A 20,973-nucleotide genomic window follows, 5' to 3' on the forward strand; every position below is an offset into this window, starting at 1 on the left:
AGGTGAATAGATGTGATGAGATGAGATCTGAATCAGATAGATGTGAATGGATGGATGGATGTGATGTGAATAGAGGTGATGAGATGTGCGGTGAATAGTGGTGATGAGATGAGATGTGAATGAGATAGATGTGAATGGATGGATGTGATGTGAATAGAGGTGATAAGATGTGAGGTGAATAGATGTATCGAGATGTGATGAGTGAATCAGATAGATGTGAATGAATGGATTGATGTGATGTGAATAGAGGTGATGAGATGTGAGGTGAATAGATGAGATGTGAATCAGATAGATGTGAATGGATGGATGGATGTGATGTGAATAGAGGTAATGAGATGTGAGGTGAATAGTTGTGATGAGATGAGATGTGAATCAGATAGATGTGAATGAATGGATGGGTGGTTGTGATGTGAATAGAGGTGATGAGATGTGAGGTGAATAGATGTAACTAGATGTGATAAGTGAATCAGATAGATGTGAATGAATGGACGGATGTGATGTGAATAGAGCTGATGAGATGTGAGGTGAATAGATGTGATGAGATGAGATGTGAATCAGATAGATGTAAGGTGAATAGAGGTGATGAGATGTGAGGTGAATAGATGTGATGAGATGAGATGAGATGTGAATCAGATAGATGTGAATGGGATGAGATGTGAATCAGATAGATGTAAGGTGAATAGAGGTGATGAGATGTGAGGTGAATAGATGTGATGAGATGAGATGAGATGTGAATCAAATAGATGTGAATGGATGGATGGATGTGATGTGAATAGAGGTGATGAGATGTGAGGTGAATAGTTGTGATTAGATGTGATAATGTGAATCAGATAGATGTGAATGAATGGATGAGATGTGATGTCATGTGAATCAGGATATAAATGAATGATATGGGATATGAGTGGATGATATGTGATGAAAATGGATGTAAATGTATAAGTGGAATGGATGTGAATGTATATATGAAAGAATTGATGTGGATATGTATGTGAAAGAATGTGATGTGAATGAGTATGTGAAGAATGGATGTGAATGAGTATGTGAAAGAATGGATGTGAATGAGTATGTGAAAGAATGGATATAGATGTGTATGTGAAAGAATGTGATGTGATGGAAAGAGATGTGATGTGTCATAAATATATGTGAATGTGAATGTGATGGATATGAATGAAAGTTAATGTGTTGGATATGAATGAAAGTGAATGTGTGAATGAATGTGAATGTGTTAGATATGAATGAATGTGAATGTGATGGATATGAATGAAAGTGAATGTGTTGGATATGAATGAATGTGAATGTGATGGATATGAATGAATGTGATGTGGTCTGAATGGATGAGATGTGAATGAATGTGATGTGATGAGATGTAGATATGGGGGTAGATGCGTGTGGAGGAGATCTGATGTGGATAAATGAGAAAAGATGTGATGAAATGAAAATGATGTGATGAGAACGGGAATGCATATGAAATAAATGAGAATTGATGTGGAAAAATGTGGAAAGACGAGAGTTCATTATATAAACTGTATTTATGACCTGTTTTTAAATGACTGTTTTATATCAAGAATGTTGGGGAAGCATTTTGACCGTCTTGTGAATGAGATCGTGGAGACCTAATCTGATAAAGTTGACGGAGAGTCAATGGAGAACGTCTCGCGTAGCAAGGTCGGCCAAGGTCTTGACCAGCCTCGGTTCGATTAAAATGGTGAGCTTCCGGTAACGGTGGATGAGGGACCAAGGAAGCGGCCTATGAGTGAAGCACTAGGTCACCTGCGAAGGATCCTAGAGGGTGCTGACCATACGGTGCTCGGGCTCTGAGTCGCGGAAGATACCCACACGTGTATCGTGGAAGAGTTGTTTTCTAAATCCGGGCATGGATCTGGTTGATTGACCTTGTTGGTCCTCAACGGATGAGTCCATGGCTCTTTTATATGGATCTATTGGTTGATCTTCCTGATCTTCAATGGAGATTCCATTTTGATATGTGAATATATTGCCGGTTACTAATGAGCTAGGAACTATCGAAAAGACCCCTAATTGGACAGTCGGTGAGTGTTCTGGTGCCAATGATGCCATAGGTACACGGATGAAGGAAAATTGAAATTAAGGATTCAACCGGAGATTTTGAGGATTATGATCAGTGACTGTATGATTTCATTAAATGCTTGTTTTAAAGAAAGCTGATTCTGTGAAAAAGGCAATTTCATATTGGGTGTGTAAGTGGTGTGGCTAATTTTAAGTGTGTAAGTGGTGTGGCTAATTTTAAGTTTGCATGAATACCCGGTTAGAGGGCTTGGGAACTCTTTTCCTTGGTACCCGGGACAAAACCTAACCAAATTCTTAATTGGATCCCATCACTACAATGGCTGGGCGGTTGGCTAACCCATGGGACTGGATGGATAGGTTGGACTGATGGATCCCTAAATTGAGACTCAATTCTGTTATGGTACGATAGATGAAGTAAACAAAAATTGTTCTATGGAAAAGAATCAACGGCTGTGCCTCTCAATGAGGAAAAAAGCATTGGTCTCTATGATCCAAGTGAAATCTTTCCTTGATCTGATTATGGGACTTACGGGTTTGGTCAGATCAATTCAGTTAGCTAAGGCTTTTGACTACGTTAGAGAAAAATTTATCCTGGAGGAATTGCCCATGCTTTTCGGGCGAGGGAAGTTTTTTCCGGGTTTGGTTTTGGAAGAACCGAGGGATTAGTCTCTTGTCCGCCAAACATCCGTGGTGAGGCCCCGAGTGAGGGACTCTGCCCCGTGCAAGAAGTGCTACTTTCGCTGCTAGCACCCCTGAATTCGTTGCGCGGTGGGGACAGGGATCTCACACTCTTGGTGGTATGTGACACCAAGGTTAGGTATGTGGTTCTTCATTAATTTGACATGTGCACCCTTGGGTTTAGGGGTGGTTGGGTGGAAGAGTATATGCCTAGATTATGTGTGTTTATGCATAGTGATTAGCTAGAGAGATCTTTAGGGTTTTAACACCCAGTTTGAGGAAGGATGTTTACCATTGGTGTAGAAGCTATGAACCATGTCAAAAGCAAGGAAGAAGGGTGTTGCATCATGAGTTAAGGAAAACCATTGTTTCATATGCAACATTTGAAAAGTGAGGTTCAATGCAACTGGTCCTCTACCCACAACTGCTAGGGGTAAGACCTACATCTTAACCGGAGTGGATTACTTAACGAGATGGGGGCTGAGGCTAGATGTGTGAAGAGCATGACTGCTAAGAAAGTGGCCAGGTTTGTCTTTGAGTGTATCTATTCAAGGTTTGGTATGTCATTCGAGTTTTTAATAGAACAATTACTTGGTTTTAGAGGCCAGATTGTAAAAGATGTGATTATGTAGAAGTTGCATATAACACACAAGTTTTCAACCCCTTCCTATCCATAGAGTAATGGACTGGTTTAGAGATTCAATGGGGAGTTGTGTACCATGTTAACCAAGTGTTTGGAAGAGCATCCCAAGCAATGGGACTTACATGTATCTTCAGCTCTATGGGCCTAGAGAACAACTGTGAGGATAGCTACATAGTTTTCACCCTTCCGAAGCCCTACTCCCCATTCAAGTGAAAGTTCCTAGTTTGCAATTTATGTTAGAAAATCTGGAGAGGGACATAGATGAGCATGAAGAGAGGCTACTGGATCTCTAGGAGTTACAGGAGGCTGGCCACCATGGAAGAAGCTTTGGACCACTACATCCAATTGAGCAATAAGAGAGTTGAGCTTTTCAATGAGATAGTAAAGGATAAAGGCATCAAGGAGGGAGATTTGGTGCTTAGGTACAATAGAAAATTGGATAATACCTTCTAGACTAAATTCCAAATTAAGTGGGAAGGTCCCTTCAAAGTTGTGCACATCTATGAGAATGGTTCCTTCAAAGTTGTGCACATCTATGAGAATGGTTCTTATCAGTTTGCAGATTTAGATGATCAACTCCATTCAAAGAGAGTTAATGGCTACATATTAAAGCCACATTAGTGAAAAATCATGAGAGTTCAAAAGGATTCAGAGACAGTGGATGGAGACTTACCTGCTGATGAAGCTGCTGCACAAGACTATGAAGAAGTTTGTTGGGACCTAGATGTATTTTTTACAGAAGATTGTTTCCATGAATTCATAGCATCTGGTTGAGCATAAATGCTCTAACCATGGGGGGGTTTGGCAAAAGATGATAGGATTTTTTGTGTGGCCAAGAGGACATAATAAATGGAGATGCTCATCCCAACCCCAAGAGAAGAAAATAATCCATTGGATATGGTTAAAGACCCTAGGAAATGTAGGATTCTTGCAAAGATGGCTGCACACTTGTAACTAGATGTAATAAGCTATTGTTAGAAATGTTGCATGATGCTGAATAGCCAACATAATTGAGTAGAGTAGGTGAGGGCATGCATAGTTGTAGAGCATAGTTACACAAGAGGGAAGTAGGTAAGCAGTTTTTTTTTGGATTGTGGTAGTGTGAGAACATTGTGAAAGCATTGGTGTGTTGAAGAAGAGATTGCTAAGAGAGCTGGTGTGTTGGGTTGTGAATTGCTGAGAAGTTGGTTATCTTTGGGTTTGTTTTGTGTGAAAGGCGACGTGGGTTTATGAGAGAAGAATAAGATCTATCCAGAGCAGAGGATTGCACGAGTGGGAGAGGGTTTTGTGTGGAAGATTGAGTCCGAGAACCTCTTATAGTGCAATACTGTTGGAACTTGTACTAGATTTGAGGATTGCTCTCAAGCATCTCCCTGTTGTATTAGCTAGTATAAGCCTGCAAGTTGTTGCTACAGACAATATAGCTGCTGAGAACATATATCTGATTTCTTTTGTGTTAGTGTGAGAGCTCTCAGGCTCTTTGTTGTTTTTATGTCTGCTCCACTCCCACTCTCAAGGTTTGTTACACGTTGCATAGTCTTCTTTGAGTACACAAAGAATCAAGTTGTGTGAATGAAATTGTTTTTTATGTGGTTTTGGTTCAATCCTGTGTTGTCTGGTTGGGGTTCTTTTGAAGACCAGGCTACAAGTGAAGAACTGTTTAAGGTTGAGTTTGTGTTGGGTTTGTGTTGGGCTAGTTAGCCTGAGTAGGGATTGATTCTCTATCAGTCGGACATCAAAATGGTCAGCAGGTTGTGTTGGGACCTTATTCTGATCTATTTGAGGTTGATAGTAGGAAGTGGATCTTAGGAACAGCTGACGATTTTGGATCAACCTGAGGACAGCTGTCACAAAAGGCTTATTGTATTATAGTGTTTTTGTGGCAACAGTCTGATACCAATGATCAGCTCATTGGATCTGAGGCTTGGTTCTGGGTTTGTTTAAGTGTTTTGAGGCTCTTGTGGGGTTAGCTGACTCAAAGGAAAGAGAATATGTGTCAGCTAGGTCAGGTTGGTTAGTTGGGTGGAAATAGTTCATTCAGAGGTAGATGTGAGCTTGCAGAAGTCAGCAAAGAGTCTGTAAGGTGATATCTTGCAAGGTTTAGAGGTGTCTGAGGGTTGGTGGGTGTAGGAGGACATTTTGGGAGGATTCAGATTGACTATGGACTTCGAAAGAAGAAGGTTTCGTGGCAAAATTATGAGGCAGAACTCTACAGGAGGAGGATCAAGGAAGGGTCGGAAGAGATTCAACAAGGCATCCAAGAAGGTTGAGGGATCATGTTTATCTGGTTAGCTGACGTTGGAGAATCGTGTGGCGAACACTAGAGAATCAACGTTGGACTAGGGAAAGCCATTCGAATTCGGAGGCAGGTGAAAGTGTGAGTCTGACTTGTATGGGGTATCCAGGAGAGTATATTGTTAGACAGAGGTCAGCTGTGGACAGCTTCTTAGTTCTGAGAGGTTTTAGGACAAGGATTTGAAGCTAGCTGACGGTGGAGGACACTTTAGGACTCTGGAGAGAAAATTTATCATAGGAAACAAATAGAGGACTTTCGAAGGTAGATTCTAAGCAATTTTGTGTGCTAGAAGTTGTTTTGGTCGGTGGGGAGTCAACTGTGGTTTAGGAGAGGCTTTTTGTGGATAAATTAAAGACATTGGAGAACAGTGCTGACCCTACAGGACATCTTGAATAGACTGTCAGTCTAAATTGGGAGGTTGGGAAGGTATTGAAATATCCAATTGAGGCAGCTAAGGACCAAGGGATGTTAGCTAGGTGTGCTGGTGCCTTCTAGTATTGTTTTTTGTTGGGCTGTGGTGTTTGTACTACTCTCCTCCCATAGTGGTGTGCTTTGGACATAGCTATTATGGAGGTGGTATCTCTCTCAAAGCCATCAACGATATGGTCTATAGTGGATTTTTTGGATCTCAGGTAGGACCCGACTTTGCATCAAACCTTGTTGCAATTTCCATAACATATGAATCAAGAATGGACCTAATCTTGAACTTCTAGAGAGAATTTTTCCCATCCAACTTTCCATCACCAAAAAGTGGACGATGGGGCACGAGTGACTAAGTTATTTGTAGGTTGCGCCATCTCTCTCCAAATCTACCTTCAAATAGTAAATTTCCAAAGCAAGATTTTCCTAAAGCCTAAGCTTTGACACCATGTACAAAAAACTAAACACAATGAACTTGATGATGAATAGAGGTTGCCAAACTAGTTCATGTATAGTCCTAGGGTCAACACGGATGTAGAGCCAGTATGGATGTAGGTCAACCATGTCAATCAACATGGATGTAGCCACGTTGACCAACAACTTGTTCCAAAATGGCCAATTGATCATATCATCCAAATGGTACCATATCAAAATATCAACAATGAAATTTAGTATAGCTTAAACCATCTTGGAATATCTATTTAAGTGAGAAGAAACATATCAGATTCAACATCCATTTTCATGGTTTTATAACTAGGTCATTATGTAATTGTTGAATTTTATATAAAAATAATAGTTGATGGAAACCAATGCCTCATCACAAGGATAAAAGCAAGGGATGCTAAAGGAGTTAAAAAAAGGAAATATTTCAAAAAACATTGCTTCAATCCCTAAATTTTATGGTATTGGCTGCAAATCTACCTCAAATGTTACCTTGAAAATTTTTACATAAGAGGTATGGATACTTGAATTTCAAAACCTTGCAATAGTTGAGATATGACAATATGTTTATTGGTGGGCTACCCTACTTATCATTTTTTGGAAATGTTTGTTAGTCTTATTACATGGGATAACAAACTAGTATGGTACAAGCTATGTTTTATGAGTGAGAAGAAGAACTTGCTATTGCACTCTCTATCTCATAAACATAATCGTTGGGGGGATGTTGAGATGTTCTAGGGGCTATTTAAGAGGTGTCATTAGGAAATTTAAGTTTTGCTTAAGGTGCTGGATTATTTCAACTAGTCACTCTCAAGGGGGTGTATTTTAATAGGTATAATAGCTTATGCTAATACTATGTATGCGCATTTTGGGGTCACTTTGCCTTCTCTTTTTTCCTGTTTCTCAAGGTCCTCTCCTCCTCTCCTTCTCCTCCCTAGACGCCCCTCCTCTTCTCCTCCTCCTCCCCTAGACGCCCCTCCTCCAGTCCTCTCCCTCGTGCCACCCCTAATCCTTATGTCATTTCTCTCACCTTGAGGGTTTTTCTCCTTGGGTACTTCTCCCCCTTGCTCTGCAAAATGCATCTCTAAGATATCACCAAGTCTTCCAAATTTAGGTTGCATGTTGATATTGACCATACATACGCAAGCCTTCAAAGTACTAGAGGAAGCTAGATTTATACAGATGCCTACTTCGAAAGCTTGTAGGTAAGTAAAGAAGGTTTCAAGGCAGAGAATCTTATTCTATTGAGTTGGCAAATAATTAAAGGAATGCAAGAACTAGTTAATGAGCTAACTACTAAGATGAAGGCTTGGAAGGAGAACACATTCTTATGGAGAAGAGATTGGAGGATTAATAAAGTTTAGCAATAGCTAAAAACTCTTTCAATGCCAAGATGACAGCTCAAAATCTTCAAAAACACCTTACACACATAAAGAACATGCCCGTGGGATTCTGGGAAAGAAAAAGGAAGTAAAAAGTGGTGCAATCATTGTGGATAAATGAAGTTTAAGAAAAAGAAGACTAAGGGGCACAAGGTGTAAGCTTCATCCTTAATTTCTTTTTAATAAGTATCATTGAGTGCATGTAGGTTACTCACAAATGTTTGTATGAATTTTTTACAAAAATAAATATGGCCCAATGATAGGGATATGGTGTTGAAGCAAAGCAAACAAGGATTGGTGTGGTCGATTGAAGCACAGCGTAAAAAATGCAGATATCATCGCATGATCACAATAACAAATGTTTACATGACATGTTGGATTATAGGTTTGCAAGAGAGCTAAATGATATTTTTGGTCCACTAGACATGGTGGATGCATGTGATCTTGTTGGAAATAGCCGTAGGGATATGAAGCACTATACAAAATCTTCACAGAGGCACATGGAAGAAAATGTTTAATGAGTCCCTTATTGCCAACTCCTTATTACATTAAAAGCATTATGGCTAGACAATGCATGAATCCTATGTGGGTGCCATGTTGGGTGGCTTTCATAATTCTCAAGATTCCATGCCTATCTCAAAAGTAACTTCCTTTCATATGAAGATGAGTTTAATAGCCTCCTCTACTTGGGCTCGTCAACAAAAGAAATGATCAAGTATTATGGATTGACATGGGATGCATGTAATAGATCATCATTTGGACGAATGCCAAGTGGTCAAGGTTCACAAGCTAGAGAGGATAAGCTTAGAACTGATATGAACATAGTAGTATGAGGTAAGGAGATGTTCGTAAAAGAAGAACTTGAGACACCAATGGAGCTGGACCAAGGCAGGTCATTGTAAGAGACACCCAGTGAAGATGCAAGAGCACTTGGTAATGTAAGAGACACCCAGTGAAGATGCAAGAGCACTTGGTAATGTAACAATAAGAAATATGCAAATGTACCACCCATCGAGGGAATGAGATAAAAATGGAATTGAACTCTGCAGAAGTATGGGTTTTTCTTGACTCTCTTGTTCCTCTACTTGAGAAGGAAAGACTGAATGAAGAAGAGGTTAGAACATTGATGATTTTGTTTTTCGAGCTGGGGTTAAGGGTGGCCATAACCCTCCTTGGACTTAAACAGGGAGATGCTTTTGTCATTAACTTCGATGAAAAGCGATTTTATTACTCCCTTAAAGTATAGCCCCAGGAGACCCGGTTGCCTAGGCATGAAAGCCACCAAGTACTCCCTTGCAAGGAGCCCAGGTTAATCAATTTGATGCTTAATGTATTGCATATATGATGTAAAAGAATAAGTGATGTTAATTAGTCCTTGTTTATGTTGGAGCTGTATATATCACACCCTAACTTGACCTAGATCTCACCTATATATACAAACTTATAATCAATATGAAGTAGTCTTTTGGGAGCGTATATGGTGTAACTCTCTTCCTCCTTCTCTCTCTCTCTCTCAGTCACTCTGTCCCTATCTCTTTAGTGTGTGCACGACATCGCAAGCTTTCTACAAAGTCAATTGGTTTGTCAATCTGATATTCCTATCAAAAGTTATGTCATTTCAGATAAACAGCATTTAAAACAGGTCAACGATCTGTTTCCTTGTTTCTAAGCCAAGGATTTCCGAGATGGAAGGCCAAGATGATGTTGATACTTGAAGGTGACGATCTTTTGATATTGTTTTGGACAATCTTATCTGTCCGTCTCAACCTCTTGATGCAGAACAGGATAACGCTCTGGTACCATGTTGAAAATACACAAACACAAAGAGATAGGGACAGAAAGACTCAAAGAGAGAAAGAAAGAGGAAGAGGGTTACACCATATACGCTCCCAAAAGACTAGTTCATATTGATTATGAGTTTGTATATATAGGTGAGATCCAGGTCAATGATATATATAGCTCCAAGAGTTTATACATACACATAAATATATAAATCTCTCTCTCTCTCTCTCCTCTCACACGCACACACAAGTCCCCACACATAGATACATACATATATGTGAGAGTGCACAATACATGTGCGCGCATGTATTTTGAGTATACATAGACATCATCTATTACAAATTGTTTAACATTGTACCTCTGGGTGGACTAGCATGAGCTTTCAAGACCAAACTAAGGAGGTTACAAAAGGAACACAGGAAGGTAACAGTCAGATATAGAGCAATTAAGCGAGGTAAGAAAACTGATTTACTTGCAATTTTCAAAGAAGATACTGCACAGTGCGCGCATCAAAGTAGTTATGAAAAGTAAAGATATGAGAGTGACAAAAGTGCAGGTTGCATTAAAATTGGTACGTATAAAAACTTGAGATTGAGCATAAAAGGATGGGCCTCAAACAAGCAGAAAATGGGGATGATAGACTGATCATCCATAAGAAGAGGGTATCATAGCCTAAGTATGAGATCAAAAACAGACATTACTTACAGCAGCACGAAATCATATTGGTTTGCTTTATGTAGTAGTTATCATGCAAGGAAACACGTGTGACTCAGGGTTCAGTAGGCAAGATGACACATCCAATATGTACATTGCCTTACATAGAGAACGGTCCGTAATTTTCTTTCCACCAGAGAATCCCATACCTCATACAGAGACATAAGGGGTCTCCCAGAAGGACAAGGTGTAGACTTGCAGCAGACATAAGACATCAGACATCATGGATGCATTGATACTTCCAAAGATGAACAAGCACTCATTGATTGCCCCACATGGACACCTTACATTACATGGGAGTCCATGAACAAAATAGCCTTGTAGTATGAGTTGTACCTACTAGATATAGGTATAGCACATGGTCTCCTCTACATACTCAAGCTTCACATGCCATCCACATGATTGGTTCCAGAGTGTCCTTCGTGACACCAACCCCTACATAGCTGAAATTAACACTTTCTCAACTTCTCAACTCTGCCAATTTCATCACAAGCACAGTGGAACAAAGCATTCACCTTCATTCGAATCTATTGACCCCCTTCTCAACTTCTCAACTCTGCCAATTTCATCACAAGCACAGTGGAACAAAGCATTCACCTTCATTCGAATCTATTGACCCCCTTCTATGTTACATCTGCCAAAGCCCACAACACGAGATCTGATTCCTTGACTTTCTGATTGTAGATGCAGCTCACGCTATGCTCACTTGATTAGGAAATGGGACCTGCCAAGAACACCCTATTAAGTTTGTAAGGAGGAGAGAAATACCCGGAGGAGAAAATTTCATAAACCTGTCAACACCTGGTTCTCGTTTATCCAGGGTGCTCATTGCATCAGAAAAACACGTTCTGAAAAATAAAAGTCCAAGCCCAAAAAAGGCTTCAAATCTTTTGCAACTAGACATATAAACTCAAGAGAAATATTAATCCAAGGCTGAAATTGTTAAGGCCCATAACTGTATCTCAACATAGAATTGCCGCATCCACTTCCATAACCTTGAGACTGGGTGTTTAGCCCACAAGAGTCGACCGATGTTACATTCTTGGCATAGAATGGCTGTAAGGTGGGGTTCATAATCTATGGGTCCAATAAATCAAACAATACACTTGCATTGAACCTCTTATATATGAGCACCATCTAACCACAAATCAAGCACATGGCACTAAACACTTTCTATCCTTTTATAAAAACACCAAAACTTATGCAATAAATGCATCTACAGTAAAAGACAGTTTGCTCATGTGCAAAATAGATAATTTTGTTCTCAAATCATTGCACCAAGTTGGCCAACATATACATAAATGCATAGAATACGTGCATCACCTTCCACAAACTGGTTGTGACCGGGCCCAAAAGGCAGGTTCGACGTTTGAACCCTCACACTGCTGCTTAAGAAAACACACACACGCGTGCGCAAACAGACACAAATCCAATATCTCTTCTTTGGCATAGCTCAAAATCTCATTAAAAGCACAATAACATGCATCAACAGCAAAAGGTAGTTTGATCATGTACAAAAATGGAATAAGTAGGACTTTGTCCTCAAATCATTGTGCCAAGTTAGCAAACATGAATCGCTTTGTGCAGATTCCGAATACCAAAACTGGACTGCACATGAATCTTAATAATCTACTTGAGTTCTAATAAAATATGATTGAATGATATCTTGGGTTGATGGACATTACTTAGAAAACACTATGACTTATATACAAGTTTTGAGCATGGCAGTCTATGCTTCACGACTGCTAGAGTACATTAAAATGAGATTCCTCCTACGCAAGGGCTTTTAGATAGCTCGAAATCTGACTACCAAGTTCCACATTAGAAACCCCTAATGCCCCTTCTGGCATTGCATCCTCCTTGCCTTGCTTTAAAGAAGCTATTACTGCAGCAATCAGGTCTGCAATCACGGCAGAATCAGACTCTGGAAAATGAAGCTCGTGTACCATTTCTTCAGCAACACTCTGCGGGGTATCAGAATTAGAATCAAAAGGAAATTTCACATTGCGGACAGGGATGGAATCATTCGGCTGCACGATCCTCAGCCTCATCAGAAACTTCGACTCGTTTTCCAATTTCCCAGTTACTTTCATTTCTCTCTGATTTCTATCCCGGACAAAGCTCCCATGCGAGGTGAGTTTCTTCTTATCTTGAGCAGGTTTCTCTTCAGATGGTAACATAAACACTCTCTCTAGATTTGGTGAAGAAGCGGACTTCATCAAAATGGGATTCCTATTGTCAATACCCACTTGCCCTTCACACAGTAAAAAAGGGTCCAATAGCAAGTCTGCAGCGGAGGGCCGTTGACAGACAGGTGCCAAGCATTTCCTTATGAACCTCATTGCCTCAACATCCTTTACTTTATCCAGTGCCTTGGGTTTCACCCCTTTTGTGACCTTTCGATAGACTTGAAGTATGTTCTCGCACTCCTTGTACGGAGTCTCCAGTGCAAGCAGCTCAATCATGCACATCCCAAAAGCATACACATCAACAAGTTCATTGTAGTCTTCCATGTACATCTCAGGTGCCATGAATTCGGGCGTGCCGACAAGGCTATGGAGGTGGCGAGTTTCATCAAGGAGAGTGGCAGACCCAAAATCTCCGACCTTGATTTTGCCGCTGCTACAGTTCACAAAGATGTTCTCACATTTGAGGTCTCTGTGAATGATTGGGGGGTTCTGACTATGGAGGTAAACAAGTGCTCTAAGGATCTGTCTGGCCCAGTCCTTGACTGCCTTCATGCACACATGCCTGTGGTGCCGCCGGAAACCCCAGAGGGTATCCGAACAGAGTTCCGTAATGAAGTTGATTTTGTATCTCCTTCTGTCAACCCAAAACTTGTAGATTTTGATGATGTTTTTGTGCTTGAGTGTCTCCAAGAAGTGGACCTCACTCTCAACATGGGTAAGGGCATGAAGGTTTACCTGGTTCCAGGCCACTTCAATGCCTTCTTCCTTGTCGAAGCCGCGGTAAACCTTCTTGATGGCACCGGCACCGAGCAGGTCGGGGTACCGACCATATCTGTTGGAAGGATCAACTTCAACAAATTCATCCTCATTTTCATCTACAGCGACATAATCGGCATCATCATGGTGCTGCCCAAAGGCATCATCGTTGTCATGGTGCTGCCCAAAAGCATAAGCTTCAATGAGCTTTTCGAGCTCTGCGGATTCTTCAAAGGGAAGCACATCAATGGGCTTCTCCGGCTCTGCAGATTCTTCAAAGGGCAGCTGAAACATTGTTGAGGAGGGGGAGGAGCACCACCACCACAGAGAGAGAGAGACACTGCTTCTGTGAACGCTTGCAAGCGTCAGAAAACCAAGAGAAATCTGCACTTCATCTTCTTCCTCCTGCTCTTCAGAAAAAGCTTCAATCCTTCTCGGAGATCACACAGCACGTCTAATTATATTGAATCGGCTTTTGCAGTCGGGGGGATAAGCATGCTTTGTTTTTTTCGGGCAAATCAATAAAACATGGATCATTCCCACCATTCGCTTTTTATCATATTTTAATTAGCTTTTCAGCGCTCGAAAAATATGTCGAGTAAAAAAACACCAAGCTTTTTTCTTTTCAACCTCTTAGTTTTAAAAAATGGCTAGGAAAATAAATTTTAAAAACCTCAAAAAAATAGGGTATTGAGCTTTATGATTAGCTAGGAGTAAACATCATTATTAAAATTGTTTCCTAAAGGCACATCATTGAAAGCTTGAAAAAATAAAGGTTGAGATTATTCGCCCTATTGTTCCCCATGTGCCTTCATCTTTCAATCAAAAGAACACACATGGCTTTGTCAGGTCCAACCACTTCCACTCACATGAGTATGGTGAGGAGGTTCCCTTTCTCCAACCTTAAGAAAAGTGTCTGATGTGAGATGATTCCAATGTAATTGTGAAGAAACATGACATTATGATTAGTCATAATCACATGATCACAAAAGTAAGTGTGACACATGACATTATTTATTATTGTCATAATCACTTGATTCCAAAAGTAAGTTTCAAACATGTCACTTATTATAGCCATAATCCCATGGTGGCTTCTTCCTCGAATATTGGTTGCTTCTAGAGCTCAAAATGTGTTAGCTCCACCCCTTTATTAAGAGTCTCATAGGCACACTAGACCTTTCATTTTCACGCAAGCAAACAACTTGAAAGCAAACATAATTTTCATCTCTCTCTCTCTCTCTCTCTCTCTCTCTCTCTCTCTCTCTCTCTCGGATGCACACACACACACACATGTAAGCACGCACACATGCACATACAAACACACACATGTACACACACACACACACATGTAAGCACGCACACATGCACACACACACACACACATACACATGTAAGCACACACACATGCACACACACATGTAAGCACGCACCTGCTTGTGCACACATGCATACATAATCATTCAAACCCGCTCGCCAAAATCTTCTCTCGTACATGTGGACTTGGTTTCTCCATGTTTACACACATGCATATATAATCATTCAAATCCGTTGGCCTCATCCATACACATGTAAAGGTATGTATCTTTTCTAGGGTACAAGTTCCACAAGATCTAGATGCACCCTAGGATGTGGGATCAACATCTTCTCTACTATATGTGGACTTGGTTCCTCCATGTGGCACTATCCATGATGTTTTTGGGTTTATGCATGGATTTCCCACCCCTTTTCAATGTCAATCCTAAACATGCCACTTGTGAGGTTCCAAGGTAAACAAGTTTGTCCTTCCCATTGGATAATTTATCTCTAGTGGATTTTGCATATCTTCACCGTATATCTTCATGATTCATGGGTTTTGTATATCTTCATGATTCATGATGTTGTGACACCTCCTTTCAATTTTTATAGTTTTGTATCCCCTCACATGGATTGTGCATAGTTCTCATTATGAATGTAGAAGATTCCTTGAGTACACTCCTTAAAAACTTTATTAAGATGCTTCCTTTTGAAAGCCCCTTTTATGCAACGACAATGGTGTCTTCTAGTGTTCTATATGTCTTTGAAGTTTGTAAATTCTAGCTATCACAATGTCAAGAAATTGTTGTAACCCTGAGGTTGGTAATCCCATTCAATCTTATGATTAGAATTTTCTTCAAGCTTGTAGAGAAATACAATATTTTTTAAAATTTTAATATCATAATTAATACATTATAGAGGAAGATTCTATGTGCTTCTAGAGATAGCCTTAAGGGATAGTCTTACATTAAATTCCTTAAGAAGGTCTAGATCTTTGACACCATAAATTATTCATCCTTGACACATCATGATCATCAAGAAATTCTAGTAGCACATCCCTTGCATCACTCATTGGAAGGAAACAAACACTTCAAAAAGAAAATTGCATAAAGTCTATGGAATATTATGAGTATTTCTGCACTCCATAACAAAAGAAAATTATATTTTGCTTTCTCATTCTAAGAGCATTTTGAGCTCTTTTTCTAATTGATATCAATAATCGATGTTTCCTTGCCTCTAATCTCTTAAAACACAATAAGTGATGATAGATAATAGACTCTAGCATGGGCTAATGATGATGTACCTAAGTCTATTCAAAGGTCCCCCATCTAATGGTGTATGTTGGATAAACTCTCTGGCATTGTCATTAGTGTAATTACTTTTCCCCATCTAATGGTGTATGTTGGATAAACTCTATGGCATTGTCATTAGTGTAATTACTTTTCCTCTACTTAGATATGCCAAATGTTGAGCCTAATCTATTACTACCCAATCACTACCAACTTGCAAGTTTCAAGTTGGTATCAGAGCCTACCATGGGGATCTCTTAGCCATCTGTGCACTCTAGGATGCTCAACTAGTAAATATAATTAAGCCTTGATCACTTTGCTAATCTAAAATTTCCCTTTTCCACCCATTCACTCAAATCACCTCAAATTGGAGGGATTCTAAAGTTTGGGCAACCCACGAGCCCATAAGAGCAAGGAGATCATCTTCATCAGCTCCACAACAAGCATCTGAAGCAAGCGCATTTCCGGAGTAATTTGGGAGAAATTCAATGTAGACTAGAAATATGCGTAGGAACTGGTATAAGTCATGTTTTTTGATGCCATTGAAGCTATGATAATGTTTAGATACCATTGCTCCATACTTGTATCAAGTCTTCTACCTTGAAGCTATGATAATGTTTAGTTATCATTGCTTAGGAACTGGTATAAGTCATGTTTTTTGATGCCATTGAAGCTATGAATTTTTTTAGTTATCATTGCTCCATACTTGTATCAAGTCTTCTAGCTTGAATTGCTCTCTAACCCTCTGAAAACAAGTCTCTTATAGCTTCATTTTCTCTCTAACTCTCTTGAATCATCAATTTACTCTATGTTTTCATAACAAAGACCTACCTACTAACATAGAGGAATTAATGTTTAATTTAGGTGTTAATTTCAACTATTGAGTGTTAAAATCTCTAATTGGGGTGTTTTTATTCCTTTGTTTTACATCATATTATCACTCCAACATCATTTCGGTGCTCAAATCACTAATCCAAAACATGGTATTTTTTGCATTTTTGCTTGAATTAGGATTAGTGTATAATAGTATATTTAGTGAAATTTGGGATTGCATTGGTCATATTTGTACTCATTTTTATTGTGCAAGGTTAGAAACTAGCCTTGACATCATTAAAGTTCTAAGACCCCCTTCATTTGCATTATCATGGCCCATCAGATTGACAATAGAGAAGTTCACCAGTGAGAGATTCCACACACATGGCAAGTATCTACTTATGAGAGAGAGTTTTTTGGGCCATCGTAAATGGGAGAGAGGAGTGTCCAGAGTCTAGAGTTAAGATGAAGAGATGGAAGAGAAGAGATGAAAAATCTCTATCCATGATGAAAGTAGATGGTACAAATGTCAAAAAAATGAAAAGCATCATCATGGAACAATTGGAAAAACAATTAGCACCCCATAGAAGAAGAAGATGGCATTGCCATTCTACTAAAAGGCGTGCCAAGTGAAGAATTTGGGCCATTGGTGACCTATAAGCTTGAATCTAGTCTAAGCTAGGATGTGGCCATTCAAGATTAGACAAGGAACCCCAAAAATACAAGAGAAAAAGTAACCACAAGGCATAATAAATATTTCGTTTGAATGATTTTTTTCAAGAACATCAACATATGAGAGAAGATGCTTAACTGTAAATTTGGTTCCAAAAAAAAAGAGAGAAGAAGGACCAACTTCATGAATACCAAGATAAATTAGCATTATATCATTGAGCTTTTATTCAAAGGAGAGTAAATTATACTAGAACATGAACATACTCGAGAGAAATCTATATGTCCTAAAAACAGAGAGTCAAACCTATATATAAATTTTATCCTTAAAAAACAGAGAAGAAGGAGTACCTTCGAGAACACCATGAGAAATCAACAATGTCTCAAAGAGATTATGTCCAAAAGAGATAAAAGTTTACTACAGGATAGACATACTAAAGAGGATGCCTACAATAAATGCTTATAAAAAGCAAAGCAAGGAAGTGTGAAGTATGCTGAAATCAAATTTTCCAGAGGAAAAAAGGAGGGAAAGTGAAAAAGGGAGAAAATCAAAGCATGAAAAGAGAAAGAGGGAAAGAAATTCGTGATTGAGAAGGAACATTCACTACTCTGACACTATAATATTTTATTGTAATGAAAACAAGGTATATTTGACATTTCTTTAGTTTTTTGATATCTGATCCCAATATTATATTCCACTAGCTTGATCTTGTAAGATTTAGTGACAGAAGATTAAAAAAGATTCATGTTATATGTAAGATTTAGTGACATAAGATTAAAAAAGATCCATGTTATATGGATCGGAATCCCAGCTCTCTCATTGGTTAGCCCATTCTTTTTTTAATATTTTCTTATAAGAATTGTACATGGTGGAAGTATTATCATGATACAATCATTATTGTCATGTGCAACAACTCTCTCAGACTTTTAAATGTGTGTTATCACATCTCTCTCTCTCTCTCTCTCTCTCTCTCTCTCTCTCTCTCTCTCACCATCTATCCTTCCACTCACACTCTCTCATGGCTGAAACCATGTTCACCTACATCTTGAGTGAAATTACAAGAAAGATCTCTAGTAGGAAGCTAAAAAATCATAGATGTCACACTTATGTGAGATTTGTTTGTATGAGAAAACTTAGTTGGACATACTCTTGTAGATGCCACACTTATGTGTGTAGATTTGTTTGTATGAGAAAACTTAGTTATACCTACTCTTTTTGCATTTAAATTTTCCACACGAACAAAAAAGCCATTTGAAGATTTGAGCTCTAAGAAAAGTTTCCCTTCATAAACTTTTCTTAGTATGTAACATGAAAATTTGTGTGGATGCATCGATTGGCATTATTTAGCAAGATGTTAGTAACATGCATTCTAATCTCATTAAATTGTAGATAACATTGATAATATCTAACATCTATCACATAGACTTTATAACCATATATACCTACTTATAAGAACATGATGGTGGATAGAAACTCACAATTGATGAGCTACCATGGTGTGATCTCATGTAGGATGTGGCTAGTAGTGTCAGGAATAGATGCAAGTGGTATGTGTATGGGGTTTAATCAAGATGGTAAATAAGGTTAAGAACCTTGGAGTTGATGAGGGGTGTGATGGTAAGGTGGTTTTTTTAAGAATATAAACATTGATAAGAAAAGAGAAGCTAGTACATTGGAAGTGATGATGCTACTTCAAAAAAGGATCATGATGCTCTTGTAGGCAAAAAATTTAGTTCAGAGGACTTCAAATCAACTTTACTTAAGTCTAAGAAAGAGGGCCCTAGTGGGGAAAGGTTGCATTGGTAAGTTAATATGAGTCCTATTTGCAAGATGTTAATATCATAAAAACACCTCTCATTGTTAGTGGGTTAGTTATTACGAGTCTTATTTGCAAGATGTTAATATCATTAAAAAACCTCTCATTATTATGTTCAATACTTCATGTCAATTATCGCAAGTAAACCCCCTATGGTTGGAAGTTCGGATTATGCATGTTTTGCTTGTGCTATTGTGGCATTAGGGGATTTGGGAGGTCATTTTTGGGCCGTTTCATTTTAGAGAGAGAAAGGTCCTAGACTAATACGAGAAAGGGATCCATCAATGAAAGTTTCTTATTTATTGCTTATTATTTCTTAGTATAAAAGTATAATATATAAATATCATAAGATATCTCAATAGTACTTCCAAATATGACATTGATTGTACTTAAAATCTTTACATAAAATGTTTAGTGAAAACTCATTTATTATATATAACATATTGTAGAAGATATACTATTCATTGAAAACAAGTATATTCAATACCATCTTCTTCTTTATCGTCTATTACCTTTCTTCCTTATCTTCTATTATCTGTGTATCTCTTATCTATATATGTATCATTTTCTAATACAATATTACAAACAATCTTAGGTTCTCGTCGCCCTTCTTCATTGATTACTTCTATTTCTAGATGAAATGCACTAGATAAAGATAACAAACTAGATACCCACCACGATTGGAAATGAAATACAGATTCTTCTATAAAAACGGAAGTCTTGAATATCAAGTTTAAGTGAGTTTATCTCATCATTGAAGGGAAGGATAAAAATTTTTAGACTTGGACAAAATAAAAAGTCTATCAAAGAAGTTCTTGTATAGCATCTGTATATGCACAAAGAACTTTGCTTGCTAAAAAGACACGGAGAACTTCCTCTCCATTGACCAAATTATAAGAATATTTCTTTAATTTTTAATATATTTTGCACAGCTATATCTTTTAATACTTACATGCAGGGATTTAATATTCAGGTGATCACAAGATTTTTTGTGATAATAACACATGTGAACAAGTTATTCACATGTTCTCATGTTATTGTTCACAAAATAACAGGTCACTTGCCATTTGGGAACCCCTTAAAAGCTTGGCTACACATGGGAATAAGCTATTCACATGTTCTCATGTTACCATCTTCACATAATAGCAGGTCAATGGCCACCTAAGAAGATTTTTTATGCCCGACAAAGATAATTTTTTAAGGCCCTTGTGAAAGCTTTGTGAATATAACATGTGATCACAAGATTTTTTGTGTTATTAACATATGTTATTAACATATTCACATGTTTTCGTTTACGTCAGTGAAATCCCTACTTACATGAATCTTTTTATTATTTTTACAGATGTGTATCCTTCAACCCTTATGGACTGGCAAAACCTATGGAGCCTATTATAGGAAAATTTGATGTTATTCATGTATTTATTTAAGAGCAACAATACATAGAAGAAGTAGAAGGTCACATGCACAAAATGATATATTCTTCTTTGATTCTTTTCATAATGCACAACGTAGTAATGATTGATTTGGGTCACTACAAAGCCTGACTTTGCCCGACTTTAGAAGTGAGAAGTGGTTACTTCCAAGCCCTTGCACTAGTGAGAGCTTTTGATGCAAGCTTTTCCAAGAATTACAAAAGTCAATGAAACCACATATAGCTACCAGGAAAATAAAAATAAAGATAAATATGCTTGTGAATGTCTTTGTCGACTTATTCTTAGATTCAGATATTTAAATTACAAAGACAA

At 38.4% G+C, this 20,973-nt stretch overlaps 1 protein-coding gene and 1 long non-coding RNA gene across 2 annotated transcripts; both read right to left on the reverse strand.

Annotated features, from left to right (window-relative positions):
- Positions 1 to 10,230: 10,230 nt before the first annotated feature.
- Positions 10,231 to 11,471, reverse strand: LOC147632539 (uncharacterized). The gene is made up of 2 exons (XR_015267166.1): positions 11,000 to 11,471; positions 10,231 to 10,837 (listed from the first exon to the last, which is right to left on the reverse strand). It is a non-coding gene; the product is annotated as an uncharacterized LOC147632539 (long non-coding RNA).
- A 418-nt stretch (positions 11,472 to 11,889) lies between these two features.
- LOC147632540 (putative serine/threonine-protein kinase WNK11) lies at positions 11,890 to 13,884 on the reverse strand. Its single transcript, XM_086807312.1, has one exon. The coding sequence runs from the start codon at positions 13,639 to 13,641 to the stop codon at positions 12,175 to 12,177; it is 1,467 nt and encodes a 488-aa protein (XP_086663438.1). The 5' UTR covers positions 13,642 to 13,884; the 3' UTR covers positions 11,890 to 12,174.
- Positions 13,885 to 20,973: the final 7,089 nt, after the last annotated feature.

The sequence above is a fragment of the Cibotium barometz genome, chromosome 13, assembly GCF_041138505.1.
Source record: "Cibotium barometz isolate CiBa-2024 chromosome 13, ASM4113850v1, whole genome shotgun sequence".
Taxonomy (NCBI): Eukaryota; Viridiplantae; Streptophyta; class Polypodiopsida; order Cyatheales; family Cibotiaceae; genus Cibotium; species Cibotium barometz.

Excerpts from the sequence above, each read along its gene's own strand:
- LOC147632540 (XM_086807312.1), bottom strand. The coding sequence starts at position 13,641 with ATGTTTCAGCTGCCCTTTGAAGAATCTGCAGAGCCGGAGAAGCCCATT.